This window comes from Castor canadensis, chromosome 9, assembly GCF_047511655.1.
Source record: "Castor canadensis chromosome 9, mCasCan1.hap1v2, whole genome shotgun sequence".
NCBI classification, from domain to species: Eukaryota; Metazoa; Chordata; class Mammalia; order Rodentia; family Castoridae; genus Castor; species Castor canadensis.
The window spans coordinates 18,786,924-18,809,924 of NC_133394.1; the positions used below are offsets into that span (position 1 = coordinate 18,786,924).

A 23,001-nucleotide genomic window follows, 5' to 3' on the forward strand; every position below is an offset into this window, starting at 1 on the left:
TGTTTTTCCTTAAACATGGTTGAAGTTTACCTGGAATTCAATCAACATGCAGAGTAAGAAAGTACCTATAAAAACCCACTGGGACTGGCAGAGTGGCTCAAGTGGTAGAGCGCCTGCCCAGAAAGTGTGAGTTCCTGAGTTCAAAAACCAGTCCCACCAAACCAAACCAAACAAAACAAAAAACCCATTGGGGGATATTTTTGCTTTTTAATCAGTTGAGGGGGAACGAAATGACAAGTAAAAAACAAAGCATGACAATGAAATAATATAAACTGTGAATTTTGCTTTAATCTAGATTTTTGTTAACAAATTAGAAGGAAAAGATATTGAGTGGATCCAAGATAGTACTGCTCTCTGTGAAAGCCATCCATCCATCTCTGACCAATCAACCAACCAACCAACCAACCAACCAATCAACCAATCAACCTATGTGGTGCAAAGGATTGGAGATAAGAAGATAAATAAAATGCCATGCCATTCACATCCTCAAAATTTCAGTCTAGCCTAAAAAAAGGACTTTGAAAAGTTTGGTTCAGTTTATTATAATGTCAAGTAGATTTACAACTATTGCACTTATCATTCTGCTTACAAAAGGCCAACATTTAAGAGGAATATTTTTCTCCAATAAGTAGATTTTCAGAATCTTCCATATAAGATGTTAAAATTACAAAGGCAAATATATACACCTCATGTCCCTCTACACCCGTGCTCCCTCCCTGTGGTTGTACAGCTTGCTGCAAATGGGAATTTCGCTTGGATAATGCTTTAAGTCATCTCTTTCTCATGAATTACTTTTGAGTGAAATTTGACAAGAATTTTTTAATACTTTTTTCTTTACTCAAAACACAGAAAACATAGTTCTCATACTCCAAAATTAAATGTAACCATATACCAGGGAGATGAACTTTAAAGGCCAAGTAAATACTGGTTTCTTACAGAACTCCATGAGGTGTTTAGATAACGGTGTGATCACAGGCTGTCTAGTTTCTTGGACAATGGGGGGAAACAACAAAAAACTAAAAAGTGGTCCAGCATATGAAACTCTTCTCAAAAAACAGAAGAAAGTCATGAACGTTGTTGGGACAGCGTTCACATTTCCAGTGAAATGCATTCCATTGATCTGTTAGGAAAGATTGTCTCAACCTATTTGGCTGTAGCCCATGAATTCTAATTGATTCAGTTATGCCAAGAACCACTTTATCTTAAGCTTGGGATATATGACAGTGGAAGGCAAAGGAAAGTGGTCTTTTATTTACTCTAATAATTGTGCAGAGATGAGCTGGGGGAAAAAGTACCAGCCTTTAGTACTCTTAAATGATTTTCCATTCTGATTATACTGTGAAGAAATGAGCTGTGGGGGCTTGGCACCATTTCTCATCTTAACAGTTGTTCTCTATTCTAAGATACTTACGCGATTCATAATGCACTACAACAAGACACAGCTTTTATATATTACTGGAGTAATGCAAAGAAAATGAATTTTCTTTTGGGTACCAGTAATTGTCAAAGAATGATTGCAGATTCAAAAAATGTGCTTAGATAATAACCCTGTTAACAGAAAGAATACACTGGGGAAAGAAAGAAGTATGGCACACAGGTGGAAGGGTTAGTTGTATTAACAAGGCGTTTCAGGGATGGTTTTGGGTCTTTTGATGAAACAAGATACATCAAATTTCAGCCCCCTTCAAGTCCTTGGACAAATGGGAAATAGTAACCCAAGGATCATTTGGTGAGCACAAGCTGATTTCACCAAGTGCTTACAAATGCTCCCATAGTTAATAAACGTCCCTTCTGAAGCAAGAATTTACCCTGGTACTGAGGCTAATGTGCTCAACGTTAGAGTTAATTTGAATATCAAAAATGGAATTTTGATTACTAACCATGTCCTGATAGTTACAGCATGTGGAATGTCAAACGTCCTCTTTTTAAACTAAAGTAAAAAATGAAGAAGCATGGTTAATTCACTTGTGCTGATTAAAACAGATGTCCAAGTGCAACTTTTGTATGTAATCTCCCCATGTTGCCAGGTCACCAGAGGCTGTCCCCGGGGAGGTGTGGATCCGCCTCACTAAGCACACTACATGGTTTACTTTCTAGATTCCTGGCTCATGGGTGTCCATGTGCACATTTCTACTGTGAATGGAAGCTACCTACAAAATCTAGATGTTTTCTGCTTTCAGAAATTTCATGTACACCTTAGAAGTTCTCTTTCTGTTAAAAAATAGTGCAAAACATATCTGATAGTCAAAGTGAGAGTTCAAGTGAGTTCTCGTGCCAATGAATAGTCAAGCTTCACCTTTAGCCAACTTGGAGAAACTGAACGTAGTTTTTGGGAAATATTCCAGATTTTCCCATTACTTCTCCATTCATCCAGTCCTCATCGACAGATTGCAGCTCTGTTATTATATCTCCAGCCTGTAAGAAGACAGGAGTTGGAAATAATTACTGGTTTCTGTTGAGTATCAGCATGGTGAATAGCCCGCTTGGAATGGCATGAATAAACTTCCCTTTATAGAACTTACTTACCTTGGTTTAAAGAGAATAAATGATGTCCAAAAAAGATGAGGCACACCTGATGATACCTCTTTCCCTCAAGCTCACTCCTTTGCTGTACATTGATTTTCCTGCTTATATTTTATGCCTCCTAAACTCACCACTCCTCAAAGTCCCTCTTCAGTAAATAACTATAACTATATATATAAATACACTATCTTTCCATCTAACAAGTATTTGCTGAGCATGTGCTATGTTCCAGACACTGTTCTGGGCACTGTGGATATAGGAAAGGCCTCATTCTAGAGTGGGAGAACAAATAAATAAGCTGACAATGGGTGCAGAAGCATGGGGTTGCTTTCGGACCATTGGGGCCATCTGAGAGGGGCACATGATGGTGACATTGAAGCAAAGACTTGGAGGTGACAGGGGAGTCATGTGCTTACTCTATGCTTGGCTGTTCTATGCACTTGACAGGAATTAACCCATTTATACAACGCTGCAGTCCTAGGGAAGAGTACTATTATTTTCCTGATTTTAGAGATATATTTTTATAGATTACTTTGTTTTACAGAAAAGCAAACTGATGCCCAGACAGATTAGGAAGCCTGCCACTATTGAGTATACAGTTGGGAAGAACCAGGATCGAAATTCAGGGCTTATATCCGTGACCACTGGGCTACGTGGCCACTACTTTTTACAAAGGACCTTTTTTCCTTACAAAGGCTCTTGCTATTACTGCTTTTCATCAATATCCTGAGCATTTTACCCTCTGCATTTATTCTTGCACAGTGTTACTTCTACTCTATCGTTTGCCTTATTTCACTCTCCACAGCCTCAATTTCAAATGTACATTTGTCCTGTCCTACAAGCTTCACCTTGACACTGAGCACTGCTTTACACTCATCAGGCTAGTCAAAGGGGTGGTGTGTCTTATTCATGTGCAAATTATAATTTCTTCAGCAGATGAAGACTTAACTGTTTTGCTCTTTTTGGTTTCTCACCATTTCTTAGCACCTGGCATTTAAGATTTTATAATGGTTCGGGATGACACTGAACATCCTTATCCAGTGAAATAGATTTTTTGTAGCCCTAGTACGTAGCCCTCTTGAAAAATGGTTTTATTTAAGACTTTTCTTTGTGGAAAACGGAAAGAAAATAGGCTGTCGGATGTCATTAATTTACCTTACTCTGCTAAAATCTGTAAAATTCTGGCTATTCAAAGTTTCTGTTACAAACAACTTACTTTTGGTTCCTAACTTACAATGTTATGGTTGACCAAAGCTATTTGTCTAACCATGTAAGTTTCCTGAGGGCTGGGACTATTTTTTAAAAATCAGTTGTGTCTACTAATAGGCTGTGGACACTTAACAAAATATTAAAGACCAATGCCACTGAAAGTCGTGCAGAATCCCTTAACAAAAAAAAAAATCAAACTATCTGACATGGAGACAGACCTGCTGTTCTCTGGGGGATACTATGAATCGTTATTTAAATTGATATAACTTGAATGAAGGCCAAAATCATACCCAAAAATTCTGAATTCAGATTCTTCATTTGTACTACCACTTAATGTAAAGATAATGAATAAAATCTGAACTACTGACTTGCAAGACTGAGAGGTATAAGGGAACAGTTTCCAAACTTTAAGATTTTAAGGACCAAAACATGAAAAAAAAAAAAAAGGGAATGTGGGTTTCAGTGGCTTATGCTTATAATCCTAGCTACTTGGGAGGCTGAGATTGGAAGGATCGCAGTTTGAGGCCCACTGGAGCAAAGAGTTTGTGAGGCCCCTATCTTAATCAATAGCTGGGTGTGGAGGCTGAGATCAGGAGGATTATGGTTCCAGGCCAGTCAGGGCAAAAAAGGTATTGAGAATCCATCTCAATAGAAAAAAGGTGGGCATGGTGGTGTGGGCCTGGCATCCCAGCTATGGTGGGAAACATAAAATAGGAGGATGGAATTCTAGGCTGGTCAGGACAAAAACCTAGACCCTAGCAAAAAGGGGCTGTAGACATGGCTCAAGCAGCAGAGAGCCTGCCCAGGAAGCACAAAGTTCTGAGTTCAAACCCTAGTACCGCCTACTCGAAAAGAATTGATACAGGATTGTCAAGTTAATTTTGCCCAGGTAGGGTGTAAGAGACACCTATCATTTACCAACAATAGTTTATAATAGAAATGATGTTTTAATGTAAAAAAAGCAGAATAACAATTTCAGAATAAAGGGAAGCTCTTTTCACCAAACACGAAAGTTAGCAACCTTATAAGAACACATCTTAGCCTCCCTTCCAGCCCCAAAAGTCAGCACCTATACCACATACATAATAGTGCTTTTTTTTTTTTCTTAAGTTTTCATTACTGGGGTTTGAATTCAGGGCTTTGTGCTTGCTAGGCCAGTGCCTTACCACTTGAGTCACACCCTCTGTCTTTTTGCTTTAATTTGTTTTTCAGATAGGGTCTTGTACTTTTGCAAGGACTGGTTTCAAACCACCATCCTCCCAAGTAGCTGGTATGACAGGGGGAGGCCACCAGTCTTTGCTGTCTTCTTCTCATGCTGTTGTAGTTAAGTGAAAAGCTTGCTTGGATACCCCTGTTTTAAGTGTCATCTCATCCAGCCACTCGTTGAGTCTGTAATTCTTTGCCTGTGTCTGAACCCTGTTAAAAATGGAGACTTTCCTTTTGCTGCCACAGACTACCACCACCCTCCGTCCTCCAGCACATCCCAAAGCACTGCCCTGGTGCTCTCCTCTGACTTTGGCCTAGTTGTGGACTGGGAAACAGAATCATGGACATATTCCATCTTCATTTTAAGGAAGAATGAGAGATACTTCTTTGGTGAAGTAAGATTAGGATTATATTTTAGGTTTCTTAAGAAAAAAATCTTTGCAAAGTAGCTCAGCCTTTTGGGATCATTTTCCCCAAGGTCTGGTTAGTGCCCTTGTGGGCAAGAATACAGTGCCTGTGAGGCTACAATGGTAAACTGTAGCAGGTACCATAGGATTTCTCCATCTGTTCAAAAGGGTTAGGAGCAGGCAATGAGGGCCATATAGAGGACCATTCTTTAATAGTGCTACTGATGAAAACTCCCATAGTACTGAAACGTGGTGGTAGAAGGCTGAAGAACAAGGTGGTGCTCAGAGCCAGCATTTTCTCTAAATACGTAAATGACTGGTTAATGAAGTCAGTGAGCAGCCCAGTTTGCCTTTTTCACCTTCTCCACTCTCTCTGCCTTTCTTTTTTTTGAGATAGTCTCTTGCTGTGCAGCTCAGATGGCCTCAAACTCTCCATCCTCCTGCCTCTGCCCCAGAGTGCTGAGATCGTAGGCCTGTGGCACCATTTCTGGCTCTCTTCACTTTCTTTCCTTAGACTTAGGGTCTGAAGTCTCTTCATTTTTAGGTAATGCTTGAGATTCCACTCAACAGTGGAAGGGTTGAAGAGACCAAAGTAAAGTACACCCACAGTGGGGACACACTGAGAAACCCTTTGGAACAACATCGACTTAAATATAAAGAATGAAAGACAGGACTGTAAAATAGGTACAGTGTGTGGAGGTACCAGTGGGACAGGGAGAGTGAACGAGTAGATTAAGGTGAGGATATATGGTGGCTTATATACTTAGATGAAATGAAACGGAGAAACCTCTTTCAATTGCTTCAAGTGGGGCAGGGAGAGGGCTAAGGAGGAGAGATGGTGGAGGTGATCTAACCAATGTACAATATAAGTCTATTTGGAATTGTCACAATGAACCCCCACATACAACAAATATATCCTAACTAAAAAACTGTTCTTATAAAATAAAAAGATTCTGCCCAAATACCCTACCTTCCAATGGAGGACATTTCAAAATACATAGTGCTTAAGGCAGGTATAAAAATATATGCGTCTGACCTTGAAGGAGAGTTCATCTTCATTCTCCCCGTGGAAGTCATACAAGGCTTTGGCTGTCCTCCCCTTCAGTGCTGTGGAAGGCACACTTTTTGCCTCAGCTGGAAAGACACCAAAAATTTAAATACATACAAAGACAATGGGCTAAAACCCAAATAAAACTTTCTAAGAACTACCCTTGTCACTCTCAGAACAGATTATTTTCTATAAATTTTGAGCTTATTTAACTTGCAAAAAGATAGGTGTTCTCTTAGCCGAAAAAAATTATACCATGTATATTTAATCGACAAAATTAGCTATTATTTAGTGAAGACACTGTTGTCTTTTTCCCCATGGCTCTGATAGAGTAGCATGTGAATGAAGTCTGTGTAACTTCATGAATCAGCTCTCTCAGATGTAGACAGACAACTTAAACTGAGCAACGCCAGGAGGAAATGGAAGAGACAGTGTTTGAAACGTCTCAGGCTCCCTGGAAGAGTAAGTCACATCTTGTGATTGTCACACCTGGGCAGGGCTGCACAAAAACAGCTGGGAAGATCCCCTCCCTGTCATGCAATCGACCCCGGCACCAGTTGGAGTCCAGACGCTCCAGGATCAGGATCCGTTCTCCCCGCTTGAAGGACAAGTCATCGCTGGTCTCCGCTGTAAAACTGTGAAGGGCTTTGCACCATTCCCCAGAAAGACTGCCATCCTGTTACAAAGAGAGGCTGGTAAGAACTATGAGTTCTTATTTCACAGAGTTCCACAAAGCTTGAAAAATGGTGAGAATAAAAGCGAAGGGTTCATAGGTTTCCAAGCCTGGAGGCTTCTTGAAATGACCTGATATTTTATGTTGAGAGCAAGTTTCAGAAATAAAAGTTTCCAGTAATTTTTTCCCTTACAATATAATTTTAAATGACAAGTGTGATAGTTTGTGGCTTTGCTGCTTGTGAGAGATATATAAAGCTTAAGAAAACCTTTCCTTTCATCGTGCCTATGATATTAAGTGCATTAAAAATTAGATCAAGGCATGCAATACGCATGCACGGTGTTTATGACACTATGAAAACATTTCTGACCAAGTATCTCACTTTCAGTTTTATTCAGATCAGGAAGGATCAGAACTGACAGTCTGTCAGTTCCCAGGTCTTTCTTTGGTTTAGAGATTATGAAGTTCCATAGCATAGATTTCACTAATTCGCCTAAAAAATGGTTCACACTTTGAATTGTTTCAATAGGTTTTTTTATGTGTGTTGGTACTGGGCTTTGAACTCAGGGCCTCATGCTTGCTAAGCAGGTGCTCTATACTTGAGCCTCTCCACCAGCCCTCACACTTGAGCAGCCAAGTGTTCTAGACCCAGGTCTGCAACTTCCTAGCCAGGGCACATGGGGCTTCTTTCTCTTCTGTGGGCCTCAGCTTCACCTGAGGGTCTCTGTGAGGATTACATGAGCTAGCGGTACAGAACACTGAGCTCGTGCGAGGGCAGAGCTCAGTTCTCATAAAGTGAAGGCCTATAAAACGGAACCGAACAAAGCCCTAATCTCAGCCTGCTTGCTCCCGAATTTCAGTTGTCAGCCCTGAAGATGGCAACTTGTCGCTCCCCACAGGCAGGCAACCTGGTGACCCTTCCCTTGGAGAATGGAAGTCAGTTTCTTCCCTGTGTTCGATGTTATCAGTGGGGGGGGACACGCAGCCCAATGACAAGTGACATGTGACAAACTGGATGCCAGGCAAACACTCTGCCACTGAGCTACACCCCCACCCTAGCCGAGTAAAACGTTCAATGTCGTTTTTTCTCTTTCTTGCTATAAAAGTAATACAAATATTTCCAAACATTTGGAAAATTCAGAAATGCATAAAGAACTGGGGGAAAAAACATGCATAAAATCTTCCACCAAGATTCGATTTAACGTCAACAACTTAGGCATATTTCCTTGTGGAAATTTATTTATTTTCTTTCTTTTGGCAGCACTGGGATTTGAACTCAGGGCCTCAGACTTGCTGCTTGAGCCATTCTGCCAGCCCCTACTTATTTTTCTTGCAGTTTTTAATGCTATCTGTTCAATTTTATATGCCTTTTCTGTTTTCTTCTTATGACATTTATTTTGTAAATCTACTTTTTCACGGCTTTAGAATATTTTCCCGATAATGGTCACATTTATGTTGCTTCCAAGCTTTTCCTATGATACCAATGCCATCGTCCCCAATTGGTATAAAATTTTGTCCTTTCTTAATCCATGTTTTAGGGTTATAAATCTGAATAGCTGTGTTCTTAATTTTTTACACTTGTATGCTTATACTTTCTTGTTGAGTGGCATTGCATCTCTGTTAATTGAATAAGTGAACTGCTATTTTATTACTATATTTTATATATTGATCACTAGTGAGGTTAAATAGTTTTTCAATATTAACCACTTATATCTTTTTTATGAATTCTCCAATTATGTCTTTGCTCATATTTTTGGCAGGAGTGGGGTTTGAACTCAGGGTCTCTCACTTCCTAGGCAGGTACTCCACCACTTGAGCCATGTCCATTTTGCTTATAGTTAGGGTCTCACTTTTTGCCTGAGGCCAGCTTTGAACTGTGATCTTCCTAATCTTTGCCTCCTGAGTAGCTGGGATTATAGCTGTAAGCTGCTGCACTCAGCTCCTTTTGAAGCAGGGTCTTGTTATGTAGCCTAGGCTGGCCTTGAACTCTGTCCTTTCTCAGCTTCCTGAGCGTTTGGATTACAGGCATGCACCATTACACCTGGCTCCTTCCTTTTTCCTTTTCTTTCCTTCCTTCTTTTTTTTGTTTTTTTTTTTTTGCCGTTTTTGGTACTCAGTACTGGGGCTTGAACTCAGGGCCTCACACTTGCTGGGCAGGCGCTCTACCACTTCAGCCACTCTGTCAGCCCCCACCCCCCCCCCTTTTTTTTTTTTTTTTTAAGAGCTAGGTCTTGCTATGTTGTGCTGGCTGCTGAGTGCTGCAGCTCCTTGCAGGTGAGACCCCACGGCTGGTCAGTAGATGTAACTCGGTGGTTTCTTACTTCTGAGAGGTCACCATTATGATGTCCAGCTTAGTGTGGACACCTGACAGGCACAGCATACCATGACCTCAAACTCCTGGGTTCAATGGTTCTTTCTGCTTCAGCCTCCTGAGTAGCCGGGACTACAGGTAGGCACCCCGGTGCCCTGCTCCTTTTTTATTTTCTACAGGGTGTTTGTGTCTTTGCATGGGTTTTATGCACAGTCTTACATTAACCATCTAACTCATGTATGCAGACATTTGCTGCAGCAAATGAAAAATGATGTCCTACTGTTTTCTCCTGAGAACTGTAATGTCAGTATTCTCTGTAGGTTTTAAATCTGGCTGTCCCTACATTCATCCACTCTGGCAGCCTACCTGAGGATTTGAGCCAGAATCTTCTGTTTTGGTCTTTGGTGGTAACTTTGTGCCTAGATTAAAAAAAAAGAAAAAAGCCAAAATGTCAGATGAAAAGACCATAGAGTACTGGAGGAAAGCTGTTGGTGTGGGGAGAGTGAGGACCCTGGGATTCCAGACCAGTCTTAGCCTATGTGGCCACACTTCCGTGACCTGTGCGCCCCTCTAGGACTGTGTCCTTAACTGTGAACTGAGGACCCACACTAATAAACTCCACAGTCACTTCTAGTTACAAGCCTGCCATTTCTTATCTGAAGCTATTGCTAATTACCTGAAACAAAACCAGAGCCGGCTCTTTGAGAGGACCCAATAATGACTCTCACGCAAGTCATTATTAAAAACAGCAATGTGGATTATTACGCAGCTTAAATGCTGTATGTCTTGGTGGTACTGGGATTGAAGTCACTGCAGGCACTCCGCCCCCCGAGCCCTGTCCCAGTCCTTTTGCTCTGTGCTTTTGCCCAGGCTGGCCTCAGACCTTGATTCTCCTACCTCCACCTGGGAGCACAGGTGCGCCAGCACGCCTGCACGCTTGGGTATTGTCACGTTCCTGGTTTAGCTGAGTTAGGACACGACACCATCAGAAGCCACATTCTCTGTACTCACTTAAAACGCTGACACCAGGGGCAGGAGGCTCCTGAACGAGCTGCACGAAGTTAAGGGGGAAGATCCCAGCTCTGCCTCCAAGTTCTCCTCTAGCCCAGGCCTCATTCACGTACTCCTTAAGAAGAATTACATCTCCCTCTGAGAAACTTAACTCATCCTCCTGGTCTCCAATATAGTCAAACCTAGCCACGCATCTTGGGCCTCTGAGTAAAGAACACAATTTGTAGATTAAAATAGAGAGAACTGTTCTGTTTTCTTTTAAATTAAAGATCTTAATTGGCTTTATTTTCAATTCTGGAATCAGGCAATCCTTCACTCCATAAAATAGAATAAGTCTTCCCTAATATCAACTTTCAAATTCTTCATTTGGTCTTTTAATAAGTGTTTACTCTGTGTTTACCATGGAACAAAGTATACCTGAATAATTAAAAAGTTTCCATGAATAACAATAAACTTTTTTTGGTGGTACCAAGGTTTGAACTCAGGGCCTCAAGCTTGCTCTACCACTTGAACCACTCCACCAGCCCTTTTCTGTGAAGGATTTTTTGAGATAGGGTCTCGAGAACTATTTGGCCAGGCTGGCTTTGAACCATGATCCTCCTGATCTCTGCCTCCCAAGTAGCTAGGATTACAAGCATGAGCCACCAGTGCCCGGCTCAGGGCTTACTTTTTATATGTGAACCTATTCACTCAGAAGGGCCAAAGGTCAAGGTCACAGAGTGTTCCCAGAGTTCCAGATAAGCACCTGTGTGGTTAGTTTAGACTGCCACATCTGTGTTTTGGTCGTTTTTACTTCATTACAGAATCTCCCCAGAGCTCATGAGTTTGTATCTTGGGCTGTGGCATTCCCTAGACCAGGAGGTACTCAGGGCAGGCATCAAACGTCTGATCAATAGAGCATCGTGCTGTGGGTTCCAGGTTGATATGTGCACAATCCATCAATCATCAGTCAGTCAATCAGTGAGCAGAATAGAAAGATGCAAAGCTTTGCACGTTAGGAGAAGAGTGGAAGAAACAGAAAGCTGGCATTTCGAAACATAATCTACTAAATCTACAAAGTGATTTTGTATTTTCTTTCAAAAGGCTTCATTTCTGAGACCTGAAACACTTCTTCAGTGATCTGCAATTTTAGCTGAGAATAAGATAAAGCAGAGATAAAACTCTGTGTCTAGCAGATTGAGTATTAAACCTTTGATTTGAGATTTCAGAAAGGAAGTTTAATTCACAAGAAGCTAGTGAGAAACAATGGCCTCGCACCTTGTGCTAATCAAATTCTGATTACAGCTGGGTGAATCGATCAATAGCTGGTCAGGCCCATTTAAAATTCAACCTGGTGATCTGGTACATGTTGCTTAAAAACAGGAAAAAAACTGAATCTGAAGTGGACCCCAACTGTGTGGCATCAGAAGTTTTATTTTGTGATCACCGTGACATTACATTTCTCAAGTCCCCCGGGAACATCTTCTTACGGCTGACCTATTCACAGACAGGTTTACAGTCTCCATCAGGTGCTGAATTCTATTAGTGTGCTCATTTAACTAGAATATAAAGTTGCGATGTGGCAGGATTTAAATCACCACGATTTAAGGAGTTACCATGATGCTAAAAGAGTAGACAAATTCATGGAAAGGTCTTTGGACATCCAGAAAGATGCTTTCAGCTTAACTCTTCCTTCACTTGCTTCTAGTTCCTCTTAAACATAAAACAATACGCAACGTGAGCAGGCTTTTGTTTTTCTTTTTTGAAGGTCTTCTACAGTTTTTGTAGGACTGAAATTATTATGTGAAAAACCATTAAATACTTTCATTGACAAAAGTAGTTGAACTTTTAAAAAAGTTGTTGGTAGATAAACACCAGAAGGCCAAACTAAAATGCATGGGGACCAAACCATCTCTGCCAAGGCCGAGGCCAGGCCGGGGGAAGCCCAGGCTAGACTGGGCATTGCTGGAGTCTCCAGGGCCTGTGCGCCGCTTAGGTTGGAGTCTATCAGCACGCACACCTCCATCGCAGTACGAACCAACTACCACCTTCAAACTAGTAAGGCTTTCCTAAGAAGACACTGCAAATCTGATTAATCACACATTAGGCTTGGCACGTCTTCATGCTTGTCTCCTTTGTAGTTTGGGCAAAGGAACACAAACAAAACTTACTTAACACAGTGAGATGAATCGGGTTCTTGTCTTCCATTTCCTCCTTCTGGAATATCAACCTAGTAAAGAGAAAACCATGGTGACAATTAGATTTTTTTAGACTTTCATAAGGTAAGTTTAAGGCAAAGTGATTATGAGATGCATGCCTGAAATCAAGCAGGATAGATAGGTGCTAAGCCCAACCTAGTACCATAGGTGCTATGTGGTAAGAAATCCTGAATTTTGGTTTTGGAAAAATTAGAAGAGTGATAGAGGGGGTGAATTCAACTATGATATATTTGATATATTTTAAGAACTTTTGTAAATGCCACAATGTACCCCCAGCACAACAATAAAAAAAAAAGAAAAACTGAATAGTTTGAGTCGTATATGGTAGTGCACACCTGTAATCCCAGCACTCAGGAGGCTGATGCAGGAGGATTGTAGGTTTGAGACAAGCGTGGGCTACATAGCAAGACCCTTAAAAAGAAAAAAAGAGATAGCTTGTGCTAGAGTCCTCCTTGAGTAGCCAATCAGCCTTCTCTTATTTGCTGTCTTGAGCACATTAACGTCATTCTGCCCTGGACTGAGTTTTCTTTAACTGATGCTCTCCATGTTGAAAACTCTGCCTGAGATGGACTTAAGATAGAGCCCAGCCATGAGGCATGTGTGCTGTCACACACCAGCACTGCCCTGCCACACGTGTTCCAAGTGATGGCAGGATTCTGCAATTCTTTCCTGCCCCAGAATAAAACAATCTGATCAAACTTGTGGATTGTCACCATAGTCACAATTCTGGAACATTTTCTTCCCTTCTATATGAACGGGAGAGGAAGGGAGAATTCACACTACATGAGTGCCTACTGGATGACAGTCACTTAATATAATGTAATACGTCATTTACAAGGCCCAAGAGAGCTTGGCTGTCATAAAACTCCTGGCCATATTCATAGTCTGAAACTACTGAAGACTGTGAGGTTTGTATTAAATAAGCCAGTGCCTTTCTTGATGAATTCTGTAAGTTTGAAGTTTTAAAACAATTTTTTAAACTTGTGGGCTTAAAAATAACATTTATACCAATAATGTAGCAGGCTTGGTGAGACTGATTTCAGTGTGGTAATTGTGCTTTTAAAAGTACTGCTACATTGGGCAGAAGAAAAATGAGGAAGGGCGCTAAACCTAACATCATTCTTAATATTAATTTAGAATGTGGCTGAATTTCTCCAAAGAACCAAGCCATATATACACTGGACAATTTTTAAAAACTACATTTTGTAATCCAAGAGACTCAAAGCCATTTCTGCTTGAAAAATACAGATTTTTCTGTTACACTTGTTTTCGAAGTCCCTGATATAATAGAAAATCATGGCTTTTCCCTCCAAATAAGCTGCTAATGCTGACCCATTAAAGCTACCTTTATTGCTACTTCCCAGAATCAATAAGCCGCATCAGGGACTGAGTCATACTTTTTCATACCTTTCCTATTCATACAAATGTTTGAGGAGCACTGTCGTTTCACCCACCGGCGCCATAGACTCCAGGCTGGGTGTGCACCCACAGGTTAGGCTGGGAGGGAATGTACCATGCTGATGCTTTGATGATTTTTTCCCCAATCAGGTTTGAAATTACTATGTGAAAAACTGTTAATGGACCTCCAATAAAAGTGTTTTAGTGGTCCCAAATTGAACTGGTACCAGAACCTCAGGGAACCTCTCTTCAGGACTATCTAGTACCATTTAATTCTCGATTCCTAGGTATCTCAAAGAATTAACGTGAGTGCTTAACCCCCCTCCAAGGACATCTGATCCACCAATTGACCGGTGGTGGTATTTTGCTTTAGAATTCAGATAGTGTTTAGGCACTATGTTCTAAGACTTCATACTATAATAACATTTAATGATTACCTAGTTAAAATATTTACTTTTGAATGTTCCAAATGCCAAATGAATCAATAGAAAAGAGAGAGAATGAGAACCCAAGAATCTAGGTTTCTAGTTATTTTTCCAACCTGCAAGTCACACTGGACCCACTGGGTGGTAAGACCAATTAAAATAAGCACAGCCCACTTACAATGATTTTGACAAAGTTGGCAGGAAACATGCCAGTCTGGTTTCTGCATTTTCCCCTGTACCACTCTGAATCTATTTTCTCGAGAAGATAAACAATTTCTCCAGATGTGAGGTTCAAATCATCAGCTTGCTCTGCAATATAAAATTATACATGATAAATTATTCTGGTTGCAGATTTGATTAAAGTAGAGAACAAATTAGCATCTAGCTCTGCCCACTGAGGCACTGTGTTCCACTAATTCTGAGAACAGATTATGCTAATCGAATTTACTTTTTCTACAATATTATTCTGGTTTTGGATTTTGACATTAGGAGCTCTCTCTCCCAAGACCAAATTAGATATATCTGTTATGCTCTGATTGATGAGAAATGCTTTAAAAAAAACCCAACACACTGTTGTGCTGGTTACTGATCCCTACTCCCTTGCCAAACACACAGCGAACAGTGAAAGAGTTTTATGGATAGAAACGAAATAAATGAAACTGATCATTATTTTCAATCATGCTTGAAAATCATTTCACCTTCAAATATTAACCAAGGAGTACGACAGCTCTTTAGCAAGTAAATTTACCCATATTAAGCCAAACTAGTCTACCAAGTGAGGAAAAAGGCTGTAAATAAATAAAGGGGTTATTTTTTATTTTACTCATAACCTTGGATATGAAGGGTATTCAAAAACGACTATAAAAATTTAATATTTTCGTCTCATGGGTAAGTAGTTGAGATAACTCTTAGAACAAAAGAATTTCAATTAAAATTAGAATCAATACTATTGTAATTGTTAATTAAGTACCCACTATTTTGAAAGAGTTAAAAAGTTTACAACTGGTAGGCAATTTGCTATTTTTCAATTGTATGGGAAACAGTTTCTCTCTCTCTCTCTCTCTCTCTCTCTCTCTCTCAGGAGTTCTAAAGGCACAGGTATGCAATTAAGTTTTCTGAATGGTTGGGCACAGGTGACCTGTGGCAACCTGAAGGTGGGTGATGGATAAGATGCCAGCCCCAGTCCAGGATGCTACAGGGACAGAAAATGAAGGATGTCTTTGAGCGGCTAACCCAGGGAGGACGCTTGGCTCCCAGATTCTATGACTGTATCAATTCATTATTGTCCTTACCTGCTGGGAAATCATGAAGAACGACGGCATGAGAAGCACTTCTGTCAACAGGCTCCTGAGGGCGGCCGGAATCCTGAGGGGGAAAACAGGGCTGTGAGTGAGGTGTGCAGCAGACACACTGGATTTGTTATTCACTCTGAGCCAAGTCTTGTTCTCACTAGAGTCCTCTTGACAGGATTCCGTTAGGAGCACAAGATCCAAACCACACAGGTGAGGTCAACACGAGAATCCTTATCAAGTTGAGAAAGAATGTGTCCTTGCCAGGGGAGGACAGAAAGAACTCAATTACAGTAGCTCCCTGAGAAAAGTAAAACAAAAGGGAACTGCTTAACTTTAAAAAAGAAAGTAAAAGAAGATTACTACTTATTCTGCCCCAAAGTAGTGGTTTTTGACCTCTTTCTCTTTCAAGGGTAGCTTTTTTTTTTTTTTTTTTCCTGACTAGGACTACATTTTAAGACCACAGCCTTCATAGTTCTGTCTTTATTAGGATGGGAAAAGAAGAAAGTTCTGGATTTATGTTCTTGCTTTTGTAATGAAGGAAGCTAATGACTTCCCACAGATGTATAATTCACAAAAAATAGTCATTTCACTTATTCCCACTTAACTGAGCACGTCTCTAATTTGAAAGCAATACTACCTCTGTGCCTGGCCTTTCTATTTAATCGGAGTAGTTTATTCAACAGTGATTCTAAGTGAATTAGCAAAGAGAATGTAATGGCCTAGCTGGGCTAGAAGGAGAGGGTAAGGTTGGAGAGAGCTTTTCTTACTGACAAGCAGCTGTTCTGCTTAGTCTCTTTTTTTCTCTTTCATTCCTGCTCTCCCCCAGCTGGGGATGGAACCCAGGGCCTTGTGCATGTTAGACAAAAACACTCTACCACGGAACTACATCCCCTCTCCTTGGTTTTGTGAGGGTCTTACGATGTAGCCCAGGGTGGCCTCAAACTCATGATCCGTCTGCATTAGCCTCCTGAGTACTGGGATTATAGGTGTGCCCTACCACACCGTTTGTTTCTTAATATGAAGAGAGAAGGTCAGTCACATCACTATCATCATTGTCATAAAATCCAATTAAAGAATGTTATTCCTTTATTTAGCTTTTGCAGTGCTGGGGATCAAAGCCAGGGCCTCACACAAGCTAAGCAAGCGCTCTACTGCTGAGCTATACCCTGCGTTCCTGAATCATGTTGGGTTATAACTTAAAACTCTTCAACACTGGCAAACCTGTGAAATAAGGGAAGGCAGATTCTTGTGTTCTCTGTCTCTTTAGCTCCTTCAATGACTCTTGTCCCCTTAGGGACACAGGACATTTCTCCATCTCTGTCTTGTCTGTGGCCTAACCAGTCTGCACTGTGAATAATGGCCCACCCTCTCCCTTCCCACCCTCAAGCACTTCTGCTCAGATCTTTCTTGAACCTCACCTGCTTTTTCAACCACAATGCACTGCAGGGGAAACTGTACGTCTTAGGTCAGGTAAACAGCATGGAACTTAAGGCAAGACAGCAATGGCGATAGCAGCTGACTGTTTCAGCTCACGAAGGCGACACTAATGTTTTCTTAGAGACTACTCAATGTTTTTTCCTAAATAAGCAGCATTGAATTGTAGAAAAGAATCGCAAGATAGAGGACAAAGGAAGAAAGGGGATGAGACTGGAAATGTCATAATGAAACTCCCTGCATAGCTGTCTTGAATAGGTCCTGTCTGGGGGCTGGTACCAGGGGGAGGGGGAGGATATAAGGAAAGGGTGTAGGAGGGTAAATATGGTAGAAATGTTATGTATTTATGCATGAAAATGGAAAAATGAGACCTACTGAAACTATTCTAAGAATGGGAAGGGGGGATAAAGGAGAATGATGGAGGGGTGAATTCAACTAAGATATATTTTAACAACTTTTGTAAATGCCCCAGTACAACAATAATACAATAATAAAAAAAGAATTACAAGATACTTTAGGGGTGGAGTGGCTTTACAAGTTGTTATTCGTGTAATTATATGACTGTATGTGTGATTTTCCTCTTTTTCTGATTTATATCTGTGGAGAAAGGAAAGACTAATGCTCATTTAATTTAGTAAACATCTTTGAGACATAATTCACATACAGTTCATCCATTCAGAGTGTACATGGCCCTTGTATAGTCACAGAATTGTGTAGCCATCACCATAATCTAAGTTGAGGACATTTATAATCCCCAAAAGAAACGTCTTACACATTAGCAATCTCTCCCTACTCACCCTCCACACAGCACTTCCAATTGTCACCAATGGTGACAATTAAATGGCCATTGGAGGCCAATGCTCTGTAAGCACAAGATGAGAGGGTAGAGTGGAAAAACTCTGGACTATGATAAAAGAACTTATAATTTTCAGCTTTTATTTTTTGAAAACGAAAGGCAGCGTAACTCCCACTGTTACCATCAGCCAGCTCTGACAGGCGAGGGGCAGCTGGTACAGCTGGACAGTGCTAGACCAAGATGTAGAGAAGACAGCACTGGAGAGCTTTTCTTGTGAACTAGCTAGAATTCTCACATGCCAGCGGCAGCCAGCCGAGTGTATATCTTCTCCACTCTCCAAAAACACTAAGTTTTTAGTTTCTTGGCAGACTTCAAGATACATACTGCTTTCTAGGAAGAAAATTATTGGACCAGGTTATGACAATTAGGATGAATGCCAAATGAAATTCTTTACTTGGATTGAATGATTGGTGGGTATTATTTTTTTGTATACTAGATAAACTAACAGGTTAAGTTAAGGTTAAGTTACCTAACCTTAACTGGGTAACTTAGTATGGTTAGGGCTGGGGCTGTAGCTTGGTGGTAGAGCACTTGCCTAGCATGAGCAAGTCTCTGGGTTCAAACTCAAGCACCATTGCCAAAGCAAAACAGCACAACACATCACAACACAACACAAAATTCCTGCTAAACAAATGACCTTCAATCATCATTACCCAGCTCCACGAATTTCTTAGGCCTAAGTTGTGACTTGAGGATGTTATGTTCCGTTACATTTCATTATTTTCTAGCTAAAATCAGAGAAATGAGGCTGACATCAAGTTTACATCTTAAAGGGCTCAGTCTGTTTTGTCAGACTGAGTATTTATAGGGCCCTTTTAATGTAATTAGCCATTCTGCTAGAAAACTCATCTCTGGCATTTCAATCATGGAAACAGGTTTACATGACCGAAAGGACAAACAGCTCTCCCAGTCGAACATGAGTGAGCATCCGGGTTCCCATAAGCCAGCCTGACAAGAAGAAGGCAGAACACATGGTAGTCTCTCTGTGTATCAGAGTGATTAGGATGGAAGTGGCGAGTCTTTTAGAAGCAATTTGTTCTAAAAATGGAATAGAATGCTGCTGTAACTTTTACTCTGATTAAAATAACTATGCTAATAAAAAACCAGGGGTATGAGATATAATTAACAGTTGTATAAAATGTGCTGCGATGAATGATGCAAGGGCTATGATATTAATTCCTTACGAGTGGTCTGTTTCTAAGATGCTCACCAAGAGGAGTGATAATCGTCCCCCGAGACAGGGGAGCTCTGCAGGTACCTGCTCCTTTTTTCATTCTAACCATTATTTCTTGCCTGCTCCACCATTACAGGTACAGCCCTGCACTGTAAGGTACAATGCCACTCTCTGGAGCAATTACTATTAATAAAACATTATTACCTCTCCACCTTTTCTTCTTTGGAGCCCAAAGATGCCCAGAGAGGACAGGGATTTTCTCATCAATCAGGGAAGAGGCAGCTCTACCTTACCTTACAGGAGAGTTCTCTGGGGTTTTGTGAGACAATGTCTTCATTGGTGATTCCATGAGGCACAGACAGCTGAAATGCAAACCAGTGAAAGAATAATTCGCAATTAAATCTGATCATCTGGAGATTCTGTGTGTGTGCCTGAAGTCGACCTCTTGACCAGGTTGCTTCGTGCCCTAGATTGAGTGAGGCATGCAGTTTATCACGGGTATTAAAAGCTCTTGAGAGGGGACTGAACCCACAGGACGAGGAGGGCAGAACGCAGCCCAAAGTCCCTTTAGCAGTCACAGCCAGGACGTTCCATTTGACAGGAAGGTCCACCCTGGGACTGAAGAATCAATAGTCAGCACCTCACCCCACAGCCTCAGGGCACGTGTTTAGTTCAGGGCTAGCAAGGTGGCTCCCTTCTGAAGGCTGACAGGTGACTGGACCTCTCCCCACTGTGCCTGAATGACAGCTTTCATTTGCTCTGAACTTCATCTTCCCCGAGTTCCCCTTGTACTCAGTATTTACCTGCTTAAACCTGCTTTAGTGCCTGACTCCCACTGCTTCCTAGTGCCCTCAGCTCTGTGTGACCTTAGAAAGGCTTTTAATCTGTGCCCCGCCCTGGACTGAGTTCTGTTCCCTGCTTGGTTAATTTTGGCCGTTGAGTGAAGGTGAGAGGGTCTGTATAATATAGAAGGCATACCCAGGCAAAGTAATCCCACAGGATCCCTTCCACCATGGAAAAAGAGGCTGGCTGGGCCCTCCGACCGCCCAGAGGCAAAGCTACGGGTATGGCCTGCACGGCTGGCTTGAGTGATCACTTCCTGGCAGCTCCACAGAATCCCAGGGCTCACAAGGTACTCAGATTCCTGCCCAGAGATCTGATGGTATGGTAGCCATGGAAAAATATGGGGGGATTTAAGAAATTGTTTCTTAATGAGATGCATCATTCTAAATATACCATCAAGGTGAATGTATCCATTTCTTGGAGTTCTTTAGTGCTTTACTGACATTATACAGCTATGTCAAAAACCCTAAGTGAAACCTGGTTCCCCCAAGTAAGGGGTCTTAGCATAGAATGGTCAAAAAGTTAACACTAGTTAACTAGTTAACAGTGTGCTCACAGTATGGCATAATGATGGGGAGCGTGGCTCAGAGCAAACTGGTCTGTGTTCAAATCTTAGTTCCATCACTAGCTGGCTTAATCTCTCTTATTTTCCTCATTTGTACAACAGGGGTCATAACGTATCTAATTTACAATATTAGCATGAGGAATAAATGTCTTATTTAACACATATATATACATATACATACATACACACATACATATATATTAAAAATGCCACATCAACTACCACTTTTATTTGTTTATCAAATAATTTATCCAGAGAATACCCTTGGGTTTTAGCAATTACAGTTTCATCAGTTTGCATCTGCTCTTAGTCAAAAGGCCAAAAAAGAATGGTTTCATTGGTTGAAATGAGTATGAATCTATTACCTCTTCCTTATTTGTCTATTCCCTTCTCAAAGGAGGATTAGCCCCCTCTCTCCAAATGCTTAACATAAGAATAATTTCCGGTTCAATGGTGGAAATGTAGAACAATATAAAATTATGAATTGCTATTTTAGTTAAGAGCTATTCTGTCATACACCTACTTAAAAAGTACAAATAGTCCTGGTTCTTATTATTTTCATTTTGTAAAAGAATTTATCAGGTTAACCTGACCAAAGTAGAGAATGCATTGACTCTGTTTCTCATCTTTGGAAAATGAAGACAAAAGTCATTTAAAGAAAATAAAATTAATACCTCGTCTATCACTGGATGTGGGAGGCAGAGGCAGGCGCATTGTAAGTTCAAGGCCAGCCTGGGCTACAAAGTGAGATCGTGTCTAAAAACCCAAATCCAAAAAAACTCCCTGAAAATACCCCCTTCCCCCACAAACCCCTCACGATCTCAATTAGTGATGAAAACTTTTCACTAGCAGCTGCTAAATGGGCCATGATAATTAGGCTTACAAAGTGGAAAAAACTCAGGAAAATCTGCTCATCTTAATAAAACTTTACTGCTTCATTTTAAATGTGACTTCATGGGCAAAGTCGGCTAGGTGACATAGTTTATATCAAGCTAAATGACAGTTACTCCCCTTAACATGGAACCCCTGGGTCAGGTTTTTCAGTTTCTGTTTGGTCAAACCAGTTAGCAAGTTACACTCCTTGTCTGTCTGCTTCCTCTTTCCCCATATTTCTCCTAAAAATGAAACCCTGCTTTAAAGACTTAGGTTTTATTAAGTCGGTTTATCTAAAGCACTCTTAGGGTCAAGGAACAATGCCACGTTCATTTCCCCATCTTCTCTTAAGAAAGAATGGGTCCTCTGCATATCTGGGGAACCTCTAAATTTACCATGTACTTCCTGTAGAGAGGGTGTCCCGGCTTGGGGCGAGGGGGCAGCACCGGATCTTGATGTTTAAAGACTTGACTCTTGGCTTTGGAGAGTCCAGACATCAAGTGACTTTGTTTTCTCTGAAGATCCATGTCAGAGGAGGACCGATTAAAAGGCAGCTTTTTATTTGATGATTTGGTGGCAGGAAGTTTGGGTGGAGGTGGTCTCTCAGGGGCCCCTTTGGGAGGAGGCCGTCGAGTTGGGATGGCTTTTCCATTTACAGGTCTGAAAGGCGATGTGATAGCCACGAGTCAGTGTTTTGATGGGTGGTAGCTCTGTGTGCCCTTCCTTACACACACACACACACACACGCACACGCACACGCACACGCACACGCACACGCACACGCACAGCCTCTGCTAGTGGAATACAGTTTACTGAAACCTGCAGCCTTTGCTATTTTTGAGCAAACGGTTATTGCATTCAACATTTTGTAACTAGAGGAAATGCCATCCTGTCACAGCTTCCTCTTGTCTTGAACTAGAGATTCCTTAGCTCAAGACAAACAAGCGTTTCCATCATGGGCGCTCTCAGGCACGCCATGACTATTTTGGGACAATGAGCGCTTTCTACCGACGCTTGAGATGAAAACTTCTAATAAGATATCAGGTGTATGTGCTGGGGTCTTACTGTGATTAGAAAAGGAACGCCAGGATCCCTAGTGTGTGTGTTATAGGAGCGGCTATGAAAACTCCCGCTTAGATTACCATGAATCCCTATGACAGAAACAAATTGCGGCAATGTGTTCTGACAGCATCCCAGCCTTTTGTCCCGACAGCTCTGGAACTCAGAAGCCAGGTCACCTGTGACTTCAAAAGTCTGTCTCCTTTTAGAAATGTCAAAATCCAGGCCTGCCTCCTGTAAGTGGGAGTGTGTGTGTGTGTGTGTAGTCTGGAAGTGAACTTGGGTCGGGTTGGGAACCAAGTCTTGTTCATTTATTTAGGAAAAGGGAGAGATCCACGTTTGTGCTCTGTAAGTTTTGGACCGTGTTAAAAATAAAAAGGAGAGAGCTTTCTATACTCTGTTGTCACAGAAGATGATGGTGCGGTGGCCTGGATGAATCTGAGCTTATTTTATCTGTAAAAGATCTAAGGCCCATGACACTCGGTCTGGATGGTTC

The 23,001-nt window shown here is 41.2% G+C and overlaps 1 protein-coding gene across 5 annotated transcripts in view; it reads right to left on the minus strand.

Annotated features, from left to right (window-relative positions):
- Positions 1-263: 263 nt before the first annotated feature.
- The window catches only part of Sh3d19 (SH3 domain containing 19), a 150,128-nt gene continuing 127,390 nt past the window's right edge, over positions 264-23,001 (minus strand). For all 5 annotated transcript variants that reach the window (XM_020155318.2, XM_074041274.1, XM_074041276.1 and 2 more), the window contains 10 exons: positions 21,842-22,106; positions 19,459-19,527; positions 15,702-15,774; positions 14,588-14,718; positions 12,539-12,597; positions 10,389-10,591; positions 9,744-9,796; positions 6,883-7,069; positions 6,382-6,479; positions 264-2,415 (listed from right to left, as the gene is read on the minus strand). In XM_020155318.2, the coding sequence (XP_020010907.2) occupies positions 2,299-2,415; positions 6,382-6,479; positions 6,883-7,069; positions 9,744-9,796; positions 10,389-10,591; positions 12,539-12,597; positions 14,588-14,718; positions 15,702-15,774; positions 19,459-19,527; positions 21,842-22,106 (1,255 nt within the window). In that variant the 3' untranslated portion in view covers positions 264-2,298. The remainder of the gene's footprint in view (positions 2,416-6,381; positions 6,480-6,882; positions 7,070-9,743; positions 9,797-10,388; positions 10,592-12,538; positions 12,598-14,587; positions 14,719-15,701; positions 15,775-19,458; positions 19,528-21,841; positions 22,107-23,001) is intronic.